This window comes from Drosophila sechellia, chromosome X, assembly GCF_004382195.2.
Source record: "Drosophila sechellia strain sech25 chromosome X, ASM438219v1, whole genome shotgun sequence".
Lineage (NCBI taxonomy): Eukaryota > Metazoa > Arthropoda > Insecta > Diptera > Drosophilidae > Drosophila > Drosophila sechellia.
Genome location: NC_045954.1, coordinates 7,310,920 through 7,327,308, shown reverse-complemented (window position 1 = coordinate 7,327,308; position 16,389 = coordinate 7,310,920). Strand labels below are relative to the sequence as shown.

The following is a 16,389-nucleotide window of genomic DNA, read 5'->3' as shown; positions in this document are numbered from 1 at the left end:
CTGCCCCGTATGGAGTAACCTCACGTAACTCGGTTACTTGAGTGGCTATGAAGCTGGGACTTGACTTAGGCTTAAGTTCCTGCTTGGTCTATCAATAATAACTGAAAATCTTTAGAGATCTCGAGGGTTCTGGGAAGTAGGAAGTTTCCGGCTGCGGTTTTATGAGCGATTTGCCACTGGTATTCCCTCTATTGTCACTCGCTTTTAATTACAAGAAAACTTGGATAACGTGAAGTCCGAATAATAATGCCAAACACATATGTCGGTTAATTAAATCCCAACATGCAAACACATTATAACAACAAAGTAAGCATATACAAATTGCTTTATTAAAATGTATAATTATATAAAAATCAAATACAAATCAAAGCAAAATGCTAATGATCAACTCATTGATTCAGTTAAAACAAAATCCACCTACATGTTTACCCTTAGGCGAAATCTACTCAAGTAACTTGACTTTTGCCTGCGCAATAATGATCAAACTTTGCACGATTGAAACTATGATTGGAAAACCGAAAATGTGTATACAAATCAAAGAAATCTAGACATGCCAACCCACAAAAATAAAAGTGAGCCACAGAAGCGAAGCCACATTTATGGCGATCGCGCAGCTTAAAACATCCGGTAGTTAAACAATCTTACAATGAGCCTAAGCTCGGCTAAGTTGACTTCAATTATCAGACTCAGTTTGGTTCGGTTTGGTTTGGATTCGGTTTTGGTTGTTTTTTCTTTTTGATTGACTGAGATATGGGGGATGGGGAATGATGGAATGGGATTGGGATTGTCTCGTCCGGCGGCCAGATAATAATCATTAGTATGATCAATTGCCCGGGCAGCGAGCAGAAAAAGTGTTGCGTTTAACTGGTAAATAAGTTCGACTACCGGCTGAGTCCGTATCTGAGATATGAGATTCACCGCCGGACGTTGGCGGCGGAAAGACACTTAATTGAATTCGATTTGACGACTGGATGGATGGATGGACTGGACTGACTACCGACTACTGACTACAGTAGTAACTGAGCGGGTCCGACTTTGGCATGTCAATGTAGAACAAACGGAAGTCGCTCCAAAATAAATTGAAAGCAAAGCAGAAGCAGAAGCAAAAGCAAAGCTGAGCTCAGAGCATAAATAGCCCGAAAATCAAAGGCAATCAGCAGTGAAACAAAAGTCGAAACAGAAGCGGGCCCAACATTTTATTGTTCTACTCCATATCCATGTGTGTGTAGGCTGCTTCCTGTGTTCATCATAAAAAATCAAAGTAATAATGCGTGTACTTGCGTTTGCCACTTTATAGATTTATTAGGCGCAGACCCTCTCCTTATTTCCTATACGGATCGTTCAGCTCCCAGAGACTCGAGATCCCGAGTACCCGACTTTTTATGCTCAACGGAAATTCAAATTAAAATTGAATGCCATAAGGGAGCGTGAGTGCATCTGACAATGATGCGTTTCGCCCGCCTTTAATTTGATTTCTCCAGTTCAGTACGGTTTGGTTCGAGTTGGGATTTGCATAAGAACAGAACTGAACCTCTATTCAGATGAAGTCGTGGCGATCGAACATTAACTTGCAAGAGTAGAGTAAAAGAAAAAAAATATAAGATGAGCATTAAATGCGCGGGCGTGCATATAAATCAAAATGCGGACTTATGTTTCTCCAACAATGAAATATGTGATTCAATGACTTCCTCCCAATTAAAGGCTGCGCTTGGCTGTCTATTTTTGGCTTCCTCAAGGAATTACAGACCTCATTTTCGGAGTCTCCCTCTAGCTGTAAAAGGTGTGCTCCTCCGATCTGCCCATATATCATATATATGGTATAGTGGCTGTGTGCGGGATGTGCGACGAATTCAATGAGATGCGCTCGGGATCAAGGAGGGGAATATGCGATATGGAGATGGAGATGGGAACCAAGGAGCTATGAAGTGTTATGTCCAACAGATGTGCGATAAGTGCAACAAAAACAATAACTTGGGGATATTATTGGGGTGTCGTAAAAAATAGTGTCGACTTTTGGGAAAACTATTTAGCAAAGTAGCTCACGCCCATGAACTAAATCAAAATCAACTGCGATTGCAAGCACAGAAATTATTTAACCTATTAGTCAGCTTCCGTTTCTTGATATTTCTTATTAAAATTTCTGTGGCTCAAAAATCAAATTCTTCGGATTTAATCAACATTTAATCAGTAGTTATTTTTATCACTGATTCACTTCCTGCCATCGTTGCACGATATACTTGTACATACTTACAATATTTTATTTAACACTAAGCTCTTTTTGTAGTAACTTCGATGTACACATACCTGAAAAAAAAAGAAGACATGTCAATTAGACAAGTTCGATATGTATCTTAGAGTCGTTAAAATTTTATACAAAACGTATTATTTTGTTTTATCAGAGTAAAATGCTTGATACTTCTATGTTGTTTGCCCAATTTCAATGCGATTAAATGGGGCCTTGAACGGAGTTTTTGGCTTAAAGCCGCCCAACTGTTGCAACCCCAAAAAAGAGTGAAATGTTCTAATTAAAGCCAACAGTAAAAGGCACAAACATTCGCTGGCACACACATACAGTGCCAGCATGGCAGACGGGAAAAGACGGAAAATGTGCCAAGAGGCAACGATGATGATGATAATGATGATGATGGTGATGATGATGGTGATGATGACGACGACGACGACGACTACGTCGGCAGTGAAAACTAACCTCAGACAACAAAACAATAACGAAAATTCTAAGCAAGCCGACAACGACGTCGTCAGCTGGTCCGGCAAAAAACTAGCAAAAGAAATTAAATTTAAAGGAAAAACCGGCGAGTCCTACTACTACAACGAATCCCTCCTTCCGAAAAAAGCACGAAAACCTTGCCTTGTGTAAGGCGCCCTCAAGTAAATTAAACGCTAGCCCGCTCTCTTTCACTCCACGCTAGCCCCCTCTCTTTCCACAGCTGGCAGGCAAAGTAGCAAAATTAGTATCAAAAAGAGCCGAGCAAAAAGACGAAGACGTGGTCTAAAAAAGGGGGTAGAAAATAGGGAGTGGAGTACTATGTGTGTGTGTGTGTTTATGGAGGATGGGGCTTCAAAGCCAGAGAAAGACAAGGCACTTTTGGCTTTGTATTAGTGTTGTTGTTTGTTTGTGAGTGTTGTTTTTTTTTTTGTGCTGTCTTAAACTTAGACCACGTCCTTGAGCTTCAATATGCCAGGCTATGTGTGTGCAAGAGCTGTTGAGCCTATGTCTAAACTTTAAAGCGAGCAACAGTTTAAACCAAGAGAAAGAGATAGTCACAGCTGGTTTTAACCTACTTCATAATTTTAGATATGGAAAGCTTTTAGTTTTCTTCAAGGCTCATTAAATGTTTATTAGAGTTTATGGAAATGGATTCTTTAATGAAGCGGTTCGCTTTCATATTAAAAATCGTACATATATACGGCCACTCATATTGTTTAAAAAACTTAAAACTTTAATTTTGTCAAAAATTCGACTTAAATAATTAGGATTATTTCTTTAAAGACTTTTGTGAATTCTACAGTATAACTGTAAACACTGACGCACACTCCCTCACTTTTAATTACGCACGTTTTGCGGTGGCGACAGAGAGGGACGGACAGACAGAGAGTTTGCGAGCGGGAGTGAGATGGGTGGCTTGGCTGCATGTGCGCGTCTCGGAAAATGCCGCAAACGCATGATTCCGCCACCCATCGCCCAGCCACCACCCAATTGCTTTTTGTTGTTGCTGCTGCGTGCATTGCATGTGTCCTTGAAAGTTTTTGGCATAGTTTTTGGCTGGCACCGAAACACAGCCAAAGCAGTTAATGCTCTCTAAAATCCTATGCTCGTGTGTGTGGGTTAATGACACAGGAGGCTGGCCACACTGGCTTTAAAGCAGGGGTGGGACGGATCCTTGGCCACACTAGTACCAATAAGTCAACCTATGCAAACAGTGCCGCCGACATTGATTCGGCCGAAATCAAATTAAACACTCGAGACCCTTCGGCACAGGCCACTTAAGATTCATCAGTTGACCCTTGTTGTTTTCGTTAGTTTTATTGAAGCAGGGCTTATCATAAGCCACCGATCTGGGCCAAGAGCATGATATGACAGAAATTATGACTTCATAAACGGTTTACTCGAACTACAAAAAATATACAACACGCACGCACACAACCACACCCAGCACAGGAGAATTCAATAGAAATTTACCAGAAAACCCTCGGAAGCCCCCGACGGATGCCAAAAATGTTTGGCAATTATGCGAAGGGAAAACTTTGGGCCAAACATTATATCATAATTAAAGGGAATATACCAAACATGTATGTGTGCTTATCAGTGCTTGCCAATTATGAGGGAGGGGGCATGGCCCGCCCTCGCTTTTATGACCTCTTAAATATTTATGATGCCCCGATACCAAATGAGCCAGCCAAATGAGCAACTATCATGGACACACACCATAAAGCCCCCTTCTCCATAAAAACCGGGGAAAGAAAACACCACAAGAAACAGAGCAATTTGAAATAAATTTTAACAAATTAACAGTGGCAAACTAATCCCCGAAACATAACAATGGTCCATCGCCCACACACGCAAAAGTATTGGCAATCACCATAAATTGTCACAACTGATATCCTAGACTATAGCATATAGATATACTATATGTGCAGATGTAGCGCGGCGGGAAAAGTTATAAAATTTTATGACAAACTTTGCTTTCCTTTGTTGTGTCTTCTCTTTCTTTGTCTGCCTCTTGGATTTTCAATAAATTTTCAGTTTTTTCTGAAAGCCCAGTAAAAGTATTATTCGTATATTCTGGTTGAAAATTTATTTGCCTGGCCCGATCGAAATATTGTGAAATCAAAAAACAAATAAATTAAATGAAAAATATACCAAAAAAATACAAAAACAAAAAGGAAAAATTATAACGTAGCGACATGTGAACTAGAAGAGGCACCAGAACAAAGCGTACAATGCGCTCTAGTTCCCATCGAATCAAATATACGGCGGCAAGAATTAGTTCCCCAACAATGGGCTACGAAAACTATGCCAAATTGGGGGAAGGGAAGACGTCGGGTGGTAGGGGGGGAGGGTCTGAAAAAACAAAAACTGAAACCGAAACTCAACTGAACTGAACTGAACACAGAAAAGTCAAATTCAAATTCAAATTCTATCGATGTGTGGATATTTTTATCGAAGTCGAGTCGAGACCGGAGCAGATCACTTCGTCATGTCACATGAACAACAAAGAGGAAGAGCGCTATACATCCCCCTGACCCGCCCCCTTCTTCCACCACCTCACTCTTTCGCACGAGAGATGTATAAACATATATGTACATATACATATATATATATTTAGTACAATATAATACCTTTTAATTTAATATGCAGCTGACGTGCGCTCTACGATCGCCGTCCGATCAGTCAGTCAGTTCGCTTTTGTCTCTCTGTTGGCCATTCGCCGTATCTGTTTCTGTCTCTTTCGGCGTTTTCGGTTGAAAATAAAATAAATCGAAATGACAGATCATTAAAATTTACAACAACACCAGGGACCAGGCCCCATAGTCCCAGTCCCGATTCTGATTTCGATCCCAGAAAAGGCAACCATCGGTTCTCTGGGCATTATTTTTTCATGCCTTCCGAAAAAAAAACAACATTAGAGTCGAATTGAACGACTAGGATATACCTCGTACTTCTTGCTAGGCAAGTTGCATACCCACAGGTCGTAATTTCACACATAAACTAAGTTAACTTTCCGATTCGCACGAATGATTCGCTTGGCTTGTAAAGATCCCGCTATATTGCAGTGTTAATCAAATGACTGACGAATACAATATACCCATCGTATTAACGGGTACTAGAAAGCTGAAACAAAACGAAGCCACCGCCGCAACGAGTTATATTTGTCGTTGTCGATCAGTTTTTATGTCGTTCGATATGGCAGCAGCGAAAATTTTTTATTAGCCTCTTCCCCAGTGACGATGGCTGCCAACAAGTGCAATTTGATTTTATGCACGTCTATATGTATGGAAATTGTGTTTCCTTGTTCTTTCGAAAATTTTGAGAACCGTAGAGTTGAGTTGCTGCAGATGCACAAAAATCAACTGAGATCATCAATTTGCCAAAAAGGAGAAGCTGCACCGAAAGAATGCCCTATATGTGGACTTGTTTAATTTTTCCCCGAATTTCCACACACATTATCTTCTCCTTCTCGGCCTGCTGCAGATCCATAAATTAATAAATAAAGATATTTTCCCCGCACATTAAAAACTGTTTTTCCACGCCCCCATATATTTTCCCAAAACAGAAAAAAAAAAAAAAAAACAGAAGCAAAGAAAACCATCAATGAAATGCACAATATTTACGTCCATAATTTTTTCTAATATTTTCAACAGCTGACATCGAGTAACACCAAAACTCAAGAGGCCCATGGCTCATGTGTGTGTATAATTGACACTCAATTATTCGAGAGCGGGGGTGTTTGTCTATATGTTTTACTTTTTTTATGCTTGGTGGGGAGTGGAGGGCATTACGCTATGCCATTATCTGAGCTACTTAGCAACCGTTCAACTGCCACTTGTTGGAGACGGAGACCGACACCCCCATTTCCATCAAACAAAAAAAGAAACCGAAATATAAAAACCAAACTAGCTAATAATACAACAACAAGCGGCCACTTGAGGCCACATCACAGTATATATAGAGTGGCACAAAAGATTTCCGCTGACAAAAAAAAAAGCACCAGCAAACCAAATCTCTTTCTTCTTTGAAAAGAAGAAAAATTGAAGCGCGATTGATCACATTGATCGCTGGCTGCCAGTTGTGTGTGTCTGTATATCTAAACAGACAAAGTATTTAGTAAAACACGAGCAACAACAAATATCTCGAGTAGCTGTCTCTGCTGAAACACTGATGAAAAAAATCAAATAGTTGGGATAAGCAAAATATTTTGAAAATGATTAAGATTATAGTTTAATCTGCAAGACCGCAGAGCGGAAAAATGATATAGTAAATATGAATATGAATATATTTACTTATATTTATATATTTACTTACAAATGAAAACATTGTTAATCTAGTGCTATAGTATAAACTTTTCTCCCAGTGTCCTATGGATCTGTCTTCTCGTTGTCGCTGTACATTTGCAGTTGATCTATATAGTAATTCATATGTTTAAGCATTATTTGGGCACAACAACAACGGATGATGATCCACACAATGAGAGGAAACTTGAAAAAGCCGCGTCAGCAGAAGTAGAAATCTATCTGGATGATGAGGGGTCTTGAATTGAATGCAGAGTTTTGAGTAGAAGAAGCTTCTCAACTACAGAGGGCATTAGTGTGTGAAAAGCAGATCGTTGGGCCGATGAGCATTTTTCCGACTTGCATGTAGGCGTATTGAGATCCAGAGATCTGAAAATCGAACTCTTGAGTTGTTCGTGTTATGCCACCAAAGTTCTTGAGTTCCATCAATCGTTCAAGTTGCATTTCAGGCGAAAGATGAAAACGATATGGCAATGCACACACAAACAGTAAAAAAATCATGTGATCAATAGGGAAACCAAGTTATATGGTAGCAAGCTAAGCGGGAAAAACAAATCTAAATATAGGAAAGGGAAGCCAACATGTGCGCATTGTTTGTCACTGTTTGGTCGCAGACTTTTGTCAGCCACCGTACGGCAATAATTAAAAACATAAAAAAAAGAAAAAGGAAAAACCGGCAAAGGGTAGCCCGAAAACTAAAAACTGAAGACTGGAGATCCAGAGAACCGGAGAAGAGACGACTCAGAAGAATCGGTGAGGAGGGAAGTAAGAGTATTTTGCCTACTTAATCATTGTCTTTGTGCTGGTGGTGTTCGTGCAACATGCAGCATCTTCAACTCCACATCCATCTGCAACTGCAACCGTTGCTACTTGATTTGATTTACGCCTGCCAATGCTTTATGATTGAGTGGGGCACATACTCACTCGCAGGCTCTGAGATAAAATGCATAAATGTGTTTTTATTTTACTCGGGATCGGAATCGGGATCGGGATCGGGATCGGGATCGGGATGTGCCCCCCTTCTTAACCAACCCCGATATTCATGCCGCATATTCCGCAGATATATATTTTTCTTTTTTCTTCTCCCCTCTATCTCCCTCTCGCTTTTTTACGTCTGTTGCCTTGCAATGAGGCGCAACATTTTGTGGCATGCTGCAGCAGCATAGCTAGAAAAAATGCAAAAAACAAAAACGACCGAAAAAATATCAAAAAAATTGAGAATTTTATCCCAGCTGTCCATAAAAAAAAAAACAGAGGAATATATTATTTTCGTTTGATTTTTTTGGTGCCGCTCTTCTCTCGAATTAAAAAATTGGAATTGTGCTCAGCTCATTGAATAAATCAAACTCATTTGCATACCAACTGATAAATTATAGCGAAACAGGCCCGACAATTGACAAACTGGCCCAAGCCCGGTCGAAAAACCGAAGCCAATCCAACCCCAATACCAACCCTTCCGGGCGGAAAAGAGCAACCACCCATGTGAAAGGGTCAAACAGCAGATGAGGCGACACGGGGAAACCCTCCCAAGGTCCAACTTCTCGACGGGAATGCAATTAATCGAACGATGACAAGATCCGAGCTGCAAACGAGTTCTTCTCGTGGAATTATGTCCGGGAAAACGAATGGAAACCTTATGACAACGATTGGGGTACAGTCAAGCTTTTCTTGTGATCATTCGAGCCACACTAAATAATATTTAAAGCGAAATCCTTCAGTTCCAAGTAAATGTTAATTAGAAACTAACTCTGAACCTTATCGCAAACAATGAGCACCCGAAATTCCGTTGAGCTCCCCTGCCTCCCTCCCTCCCTCAGGAGGAAATTTCAAGACTTATTCCCTATAAAAATAATCAGCAAACTCTCACACACACATGCACATCCTAATGCCGCAGTGCAAAACCACAAAACGATACGGAATCTTGGGGGGAATATTTCACATAATTAATTATATAAACATTTCGCCAAGCTGCCGTTCCATTTGTGCAACTAACTATAAAGCTCAATCGAGCGTCTGTCGATTCCGATGAAAAAGAAATACACGCCTGATTCTAGATACTAGAAGGGGGAATCTAAGGTAAACAGCCAAAGTTATGCCACATCAAATATTTCAATAACAGCAAATTAAACATAAAACTACTTTGTGCACATAGAAATCTGCGGCGATGGGGGAGCAATGGATTGCAAATGGTAACAAGCACTCAAAAGTCAAAGCGAATTAAATTCTAAACTAATTTTCATGTCGTGCCAAAAATAATAAAAAGAGAGCCAAGCAGACGACGAAATGCATATATTGCAGGGGCGTTGGCAGGGGAGGCGTCTGGTGTGGGCGTGTTAGGCGCGCAAAAACCAACAACTTAATTAAAGCATCAATAAAAAATTGTAAAAACATCTGAAAAACGCCACGAGGACAGCGATGTAAAATTGTGTGCAAAAATTCGGTTCACTAAAAAAGACGAAAAATGCGAAAAGATCAAGAGTTGTTCTTTTTCTCATTTTTTGTTTGTGTTTTGTTTTTGCCTTAATGGAGCGAGCCCGCCAATAAAATCCTTGATCCCCCCTGCCAATAATGATGATTCCTTTTTAATGTGCACTCCTCGGGCGTTGGTCATTACTCAAGAAACGAACTTTTCGAGGGGATTCTCTGTGGGACTTGGCAGCCGAGATACTATATTTCCTTTTATATTTCTCTGACTCTTATTTTTTGCATTCAACGTATCGATCACACAAAATGTTGCCAATACCAAGGGAATCCCGAGAGGAGAAGCTCACAAAACTCATCATCATCAGTTGGTTCGTTTGGTTCTGTGGCGAGTTCCTCTTCGTTTTCCTCTCGAAAAGGGGGCGTGCACAAAATGATATTTTATTCAATATCCTCAACATCAGTGGGTTTTTTTTTCATTCGCTTTAACGATTTGTCCTTTTCAAGCGAGAAAAAGAAAAACTCGCCGTGTAGGAAATCAAATTGATGGCGAGACACACATGAGAAACCTGAAATTAAAAACTCATAAGATATCGACTGATATATTGAGCTGCACAAATTACTGACAACTGAAAGATGAAAGAGGCATCAGCGCGCACACAAAAAAAAAAAAAAAACACAAAGGCAAAGATTTTCAAGACAGGTTTGCCATCCTTTCCCCTTTTTTCCGCTCCACAATCGTTTTTGGTTTGGCTTTTTTTTTCCTATGTCCCTCCGATGTGTATATGTATGTACATATATATATGCATATAAAAAGACAATTAGTTGTTATTAAGTTGTACACAAAAGCCGTCGAATCTTTTCTTTTCCGCTGATGCCACTGCCGCTTCTTCATTTTTGGCATCGCCAGCTTTTGTAAGACGGTTCGGTTCGTTCGTCTAGATGCGGAATTAATGATGCAATGACAATTGATGCACACCACGCAAAGCGCATTTAGCATTTATGATATTTATGCTCAATTAGTGTCGCTGTTTGCCGTGTGGCGATTTAGCTGGAGATCCATTCCCCAATCCCCCCATTTTCCCACTTATATGAGAGTGTGAAGTTTCAGTTTGATTTGATGGCAGCAAGCTGAGTTACATGAGGTTAGCTGACAGACGACTAATGTGTACTTATTTTAGTGCTTACTACGAGTATGTAAAGTATCAGGGTGGCTTAATAGGTATTTATTTATTTGATAACCACAAGCTGAGCTCCTTGCAATTCAGTATATTGGTGTATTGGTTTTAAAAAATGCCCAAACACACAACCCACATGCTTTGAAAAGTCCACTTTAGTGCTGTGTAAAATTTCAATTGATTAAGATGACTGCAAGCTGAGTTACTTGAGGTCATTGCTTAACTGGATGCTTCATTCGATTGAAAATCAGCTAATTACGGCCTAAACATATCAAATGGGAAATTTGAAGTGCGCTTGATGGTTAGTTAGTTCCCAAGTTACTTGAGGACACTCCACTCGACCGGCTTCAATTAGCTTCAATGGCTATTCATAATTAATGCCATAAACCGGAAAGAGAGGGAAACAGCAAATAATCATAATAAAAATTGATCGAGCACACACAGATACAGATACACATATGTTAGCATAGACGGACGGGACGGACACACATAGTTCATGAACTCAATTTTTAATAATAATTTCCAAATGATTTTTTATTTCACATTATTAGTTGCGTGGTAGTTCAGATCGAGTTCGAGTTCTCGGGTTCTCGGGTTCAGATCGGCATCTCCACCCACCCACCACAAGCTTTTAATTGTTCGATTTTCATTTCGATTCGTCTCGTTTCGTTTCGTATAGTATAGTATAGTATCGTTTCGATTCGTTCGTCGCATTTTGTTATAGATACTATGTATGTACCGATGTGTATGTGATGGACATTTCGGTTTCTGTTTCTGTTTTTGCTGCTGCTGCCGATGCCGCTTCTGTTTTAATTTCCGTGCTGACAAATTAATTTAATTATATTAACATATCTTTCCAGCGATCGAACGATTGAGCTGACTGAAATATTTTCGTATACCATTCGTGTGTGTGTGTGGGTATATCTACATATGTATGCATCTGTGTGCTGTGTGGGTGGTTGAATTCGGTCTGTGATTCTTGGTATAACCCCTTTTTTTCCCCCCTTTCGGTTTCTGTGACTCATTAGCTGGCTTCTCTGCCAGAGAGCGAGTAAATTGCACTTAAAACGCTAAAAATTATACGACACACGCCGCCGCTCAGTCCACCGATCTGATCTCTATCTGTATACTGTAATATCTGGTAATATGGTATCTATGGTATGGTATATGTGTACAAGGTATCCGTGTGCTTCCAAGGGCTTAAGGGACAACCCTTGGCTGCTCATTTTCGGCATATGCAAATGCCGGGACGCCATCTTTGAAAATTAAACTTTATAAACTATCAATGCTCGTCCCCGGTATTCCGCATTTCGTATTTTATATCCGTATCTGCATCTGTGATGGTGCTATGGTGGTGGTGACTACCCTATAAACCGGTTTCAATTCGATTAAAACGGAACCCAAACTCGATTTGCTCTCATCTTTTCAATTCAACTTTTTTTTTTAATATTTTTTAAGTCAGCAAATGCATTTGGCAATTAGTTCGGTTTTGTTGTCTTTCCATTTCCATATTTTTTTCTAGTTTGAATCAGCACAAATCAATGACAGAAACCTCATCTTTCGTCTAGTTTTCGGTTTTTGGTTTTTCGGATTTCGGTAATTGTAGAAGCTAAAAAAATCTGTTCGATGTTAATGGGTCAAGTTTATAGATTGCATTACGGAAATTAATTTTGCTCTTTTTAACTTTTGATTCTTCTTTGGCTTCTGCTCTTTGTTCTTGCACTTGTTTTTTTTTTTCAATTTTTTGTGATCGTTTTTTCGGTGCCACCGTTCTATATATTTAATGACAAAACTTTGTGTTAATCAAGCACATTTTTATTGTTGCTTTTTCGAATTCGATTTGTGTCAATTTTTTCGCGCGCGCTCTGTTCTTGAAATGTAAATAAATAAATAAGTGAAATACTATAAAAAGTTTTTTATCAACTCATTTGGACAGCTGTAGACGTCTGTCTGCGGTTTGTTTAATTTATTTAATAAACTTCTATTTTTGGTTGGCAAATTTAATTATGTTGAATAACCTTTTTTCTGCCGCAGAGAAATGGTATTTATGGATCGAGTTCTAATTTTGTTTGGTTGATCAGCATGCGAAGGCATGACGAAACCATTCAAATATTGATTCATTGATCACAATCGATCATTGGTTGAGGGATCTTGAAGCTTTTGAAAGCCATTAAATGATCGTTAGGCAAGAGGAAAAAATTAACCCAAAACAGGGGCGCCTTTAGATGGGGTTTTGGGTTTTCGTTTAGGCCGGCAACACTCTGTTCTATCACTACATATCTAATATTTAAATATAACAAGCAAATGCATTTAATTAAATTAAAACCGGTTCTGTTTGAAATCCGCAAAGCCCCATTCATAAAATCCTGTGTACACCACTGACTTTAAGTAATCCTAACGAGTTCTGCGGCTTCTCATCTTTTTGTCTTTGTTGTGGTTCTCGGGAAAAAGTCGATAGGATAGCTTTTGGTTTTGCTTATTTAAGTTTTATTGATTGCAGTTTGCATCGCCATATCTCGTACAAAAATATTTGTGGAGCGGGAAAAAACGCCATTCACCGACGGCAAATGTCTAGATTTTCCGGGAATTTTTCCATGTCTGTCTTTCACTGTGCGCGTCTCTCGCTTTTCACGATCAATCGAAGAAGAAACTCCAATTAAAAAATTTGCCCGGCTGTCGACGCAACCTAATTAACTTGCCAAACCATATAGAGAGTATTTTTATATATAGAAATATTCAAAAATATATACAGCAGTTGATATTTCCATGTCTGGTCTGGCAGATGATTTTCTTTTCCCCTTTTTGGCCTCTAATGTTATTTTGCCGCCTTATTTGTTCGGAGTCTGGCATTTGGCCAGCGAAATTCTCAGCATCGTCTGGCCCCCGCCTCCCGATTTTCCACGCCCCCTTTTACAGCGAAACCCCCCTTCTGAAGTGTCTCTTCCGTCTGGCCGATCTTGTCTGGCTTTATCTTTTTCGGTTCACTGGTAGTAGGAAACAGAACAAAAAAAAAAACGCTTAAAAAAAAAGTTATTCAAGCAATAAACTGTTCATTTATTACTTGCTTGTTGCACTTTGCATTTTTGCTTTTGTTTTGTGCAAACAAATTTTTTTTCAGAAATCAATAATAGCTGAAAAAATAAATAAATTTACAACAAGAAATTAGACAACAATAACGGGGCAGCAACAATAAAAACACATTTGCCATAGACACGCAAACTCAATTAGTTAACTTAAGTTAAGTTAAGCAGTTGGCGGGGCCAAAATATGGGGGCTGTGTGGGGTTAAAGTGGGCGGCTGGGCGCTATAGGGTTATTGTTGTCAGCTGTGGGAGTTTCCAGTGAAATGCAACGAATATCACAGAACTCGGGAACTATTCACTGTTTACTTACAATGATAATTGCAAATTTGTATATGACTTTTCAGTCTAATCAATTTATCTTCTTTGGTTTTTAATTTCGCATATAACGTTTTAAAGGCTTTGGGCTTTTCGCGTAACGCTCCCTTAACTTTTCACTTTGAATACACACAATACTGTATGAATCGAATTAATTTCATTCATATAAAGTTAGAAGCCGCAAGTATCAAATTCTATGCTACATATAACAGGTGTAATTTCATCTTTTTGTTGACAAAAATAAGATACACTTTGCATGTAATATAAACGTAAGACTGTTTGCCAAAGCGAATAAAAGGGAAGAACAGAAGATGAAACACTTTTGCACCGAACATTTTAAAACCCGTAATCTCGCTTGCTTGGCAAACCAATTGAACTATATTCATTATTATCTTTGGAACACGAAACTCCTTGCTTTCAATCACCGTTTCCCATCGTTTTGCTAACTTTTCTTACCTGTTGCCAAAACTGTGCCAATAAATAAATTTGCTCCTTTTTGAAAAACCAATCGTTGATTGATTGAACAGCCGTCAGATCCATATCGGCTGTCCCAGCGGCTTGTGGCAATGTTGGCTGCATTCGTGAGCTTTCTTGGGTTAATTCAATAATTCTCAGTCAGTTTTTGCTTAGGTTTTTGTTTGGGGTTTTCAGTTTTTGGATTCTACCAATTTGGGGCTAATAAGGCCTGGCATTATTATGTTCTGTTGTCGTTTCGATTTTACTTGTTAGTTAGTTGTTATTTAATGGTTTTCGTTTTTAGTCATCACATTTACACCTTAAGTAGTATGTTTCTTGTTACGTGCTCAAAAAAATTCATAAATAAGCCAATTTCTGTGTGTTATTATTATTATTATGGTTATGTTATGTTTTGTATTTTGTTCACTTTAGTTCCGAAAAAGAATTTTTTGATTTCTTGGAAGGGGGTTTCTTCTTGTTGTTGTGTGGGGGATTTTTTTGTAGTTGTTTGTTGAATGGTGATGGTATGATGTTGTTGTTTTGGTTGTTGCCTGTTGTTGTTGTGTGTGTGATTTTTTCAAGCCATTATCATTATGTTGTTGCTGTTGTTGCTTTTTGGATGTGGCTTATTTTGCACATGTTTGCTGTCGCTGTTGTTGCTTTTGATGTTGCTGTTGTTGTTTACACTTGACACTCATACACGCGCACATATTTTAGCGAACAAAAATGCACTCGAAAAAAATAATAAACAGTTATATTATACGTTCGTTTAGTCCTTTTTGATTTGTTTGGCTGTGTGCTATTTGTTTATAAATATGATCAATACGTTTCTTCTTCTTGGCAAGCGAGATTCTTTCTTTTGCAATTATTTTTTATGAATTTTTTGTATGAAGTGGGTGGGGGGATTCTTCTGCACACACACACACACGACGTACACACACAGTGAGATAGAGGGGCACACACGCACACACACCCGCGCCGCGGCTAATAAGAAGAAGCTGCACTGCCTTGTGGGGCAGTAGAATCCAAAAATCTTCTGAAATTCTCGATTTCTTTCGGCGACGGACGAACGAAACGACGTTGCCAGTCACGAATGCTGCTGATGACTGAACAAATCGAACGTTAACGAAGCGCCGACAACCCTCTGCCGCAGAGAGCGCCGACAGCGGCGTTGGCAGCGACAGAGGCGCCACAAACACACAACACACTCATGCAGCGCAGCTCTCTCGCTCGCTCTCTCACGCTCCGCGCAAGAGAATCTCACTCAATTCCCGTGCACTGCTTTTGATTTCTTTCAATAGCTTTTTGATTTTCTCACTTTTTTTTGCGCTTTCCTTCTCCGCTTTTTTTTTACTCTTATTTTTGAGCATTTTTCTGCGCCGTCGCATGTCAGTTGCATGTATTGAAATTCATTCATTCACAGACACTTTGGCTAGAGCCCTCCCGCTCGCACATCGCTTTTCTTATTGGAAACGAAAGAGCCAGGCGCTCGCCTCTCTCCACTACTATTTGTTGTTGTTGCTTATTGAGCGCAGGATTGAGTGCAACGTCGACTGTGACGCCGGCGGAGGGATTGAGATTGAGGATATTTCGGAAACTTGTAATATTTTTTGGTTTTGGGAGGATTTACCTGGAATTCAAGTATTATTCTGAAATTGATAAGGCTTAAAGTTAGGAACTCAAAGTTCGATGAGATTGGTCTTAGAAAACACATTCTTAAACTAGTTTAACAATAGAATATTCCTTAAAAGCATCCGATATATTTATAAAATGTTATAACATAGTAGACATACTAGAAAGCGATGTAAAGTGACAAAGTTGAATAGGAAGTGTAAAAAAAGCTAAATGTAGATCCGACAAACAATTCTATGTTTTTTGGTTTGTTTTAATTTATATGTTTTTTTA

General features: G+C 39.3%; 1 protein-coding gene across 3 annotated transcripts in view; it reads right to left on the bottom strand.

The window, feature by feature from the left end:
* The window catches only part of LOC6618996 (homeobox protein cut), a 67,159-nt gene extending 51,582 nt beyond the window's left edge, over nucleotides 1-15,577 (bottom strand). For all 3 annotated transcript variants that reach the window (XM_002043205.2, XM_032724416.1, XM_032724417.1), the window contains exon 1: nucleotides 14,485-15,577. In XM_002043205.2, coding sequence (XP_002043241.1) covers nucleotides 14,485-14,607 — 123 coding nt within the window. In that variant the 5' untranslated portion in view covers nucleotides 14,608-15,577. The remainder of the gene's footprint in view (nucleotides 1-14,484) is intronic.
* Nucleotides 15,578-16,389: the final 812 nt, after the last annotated feature.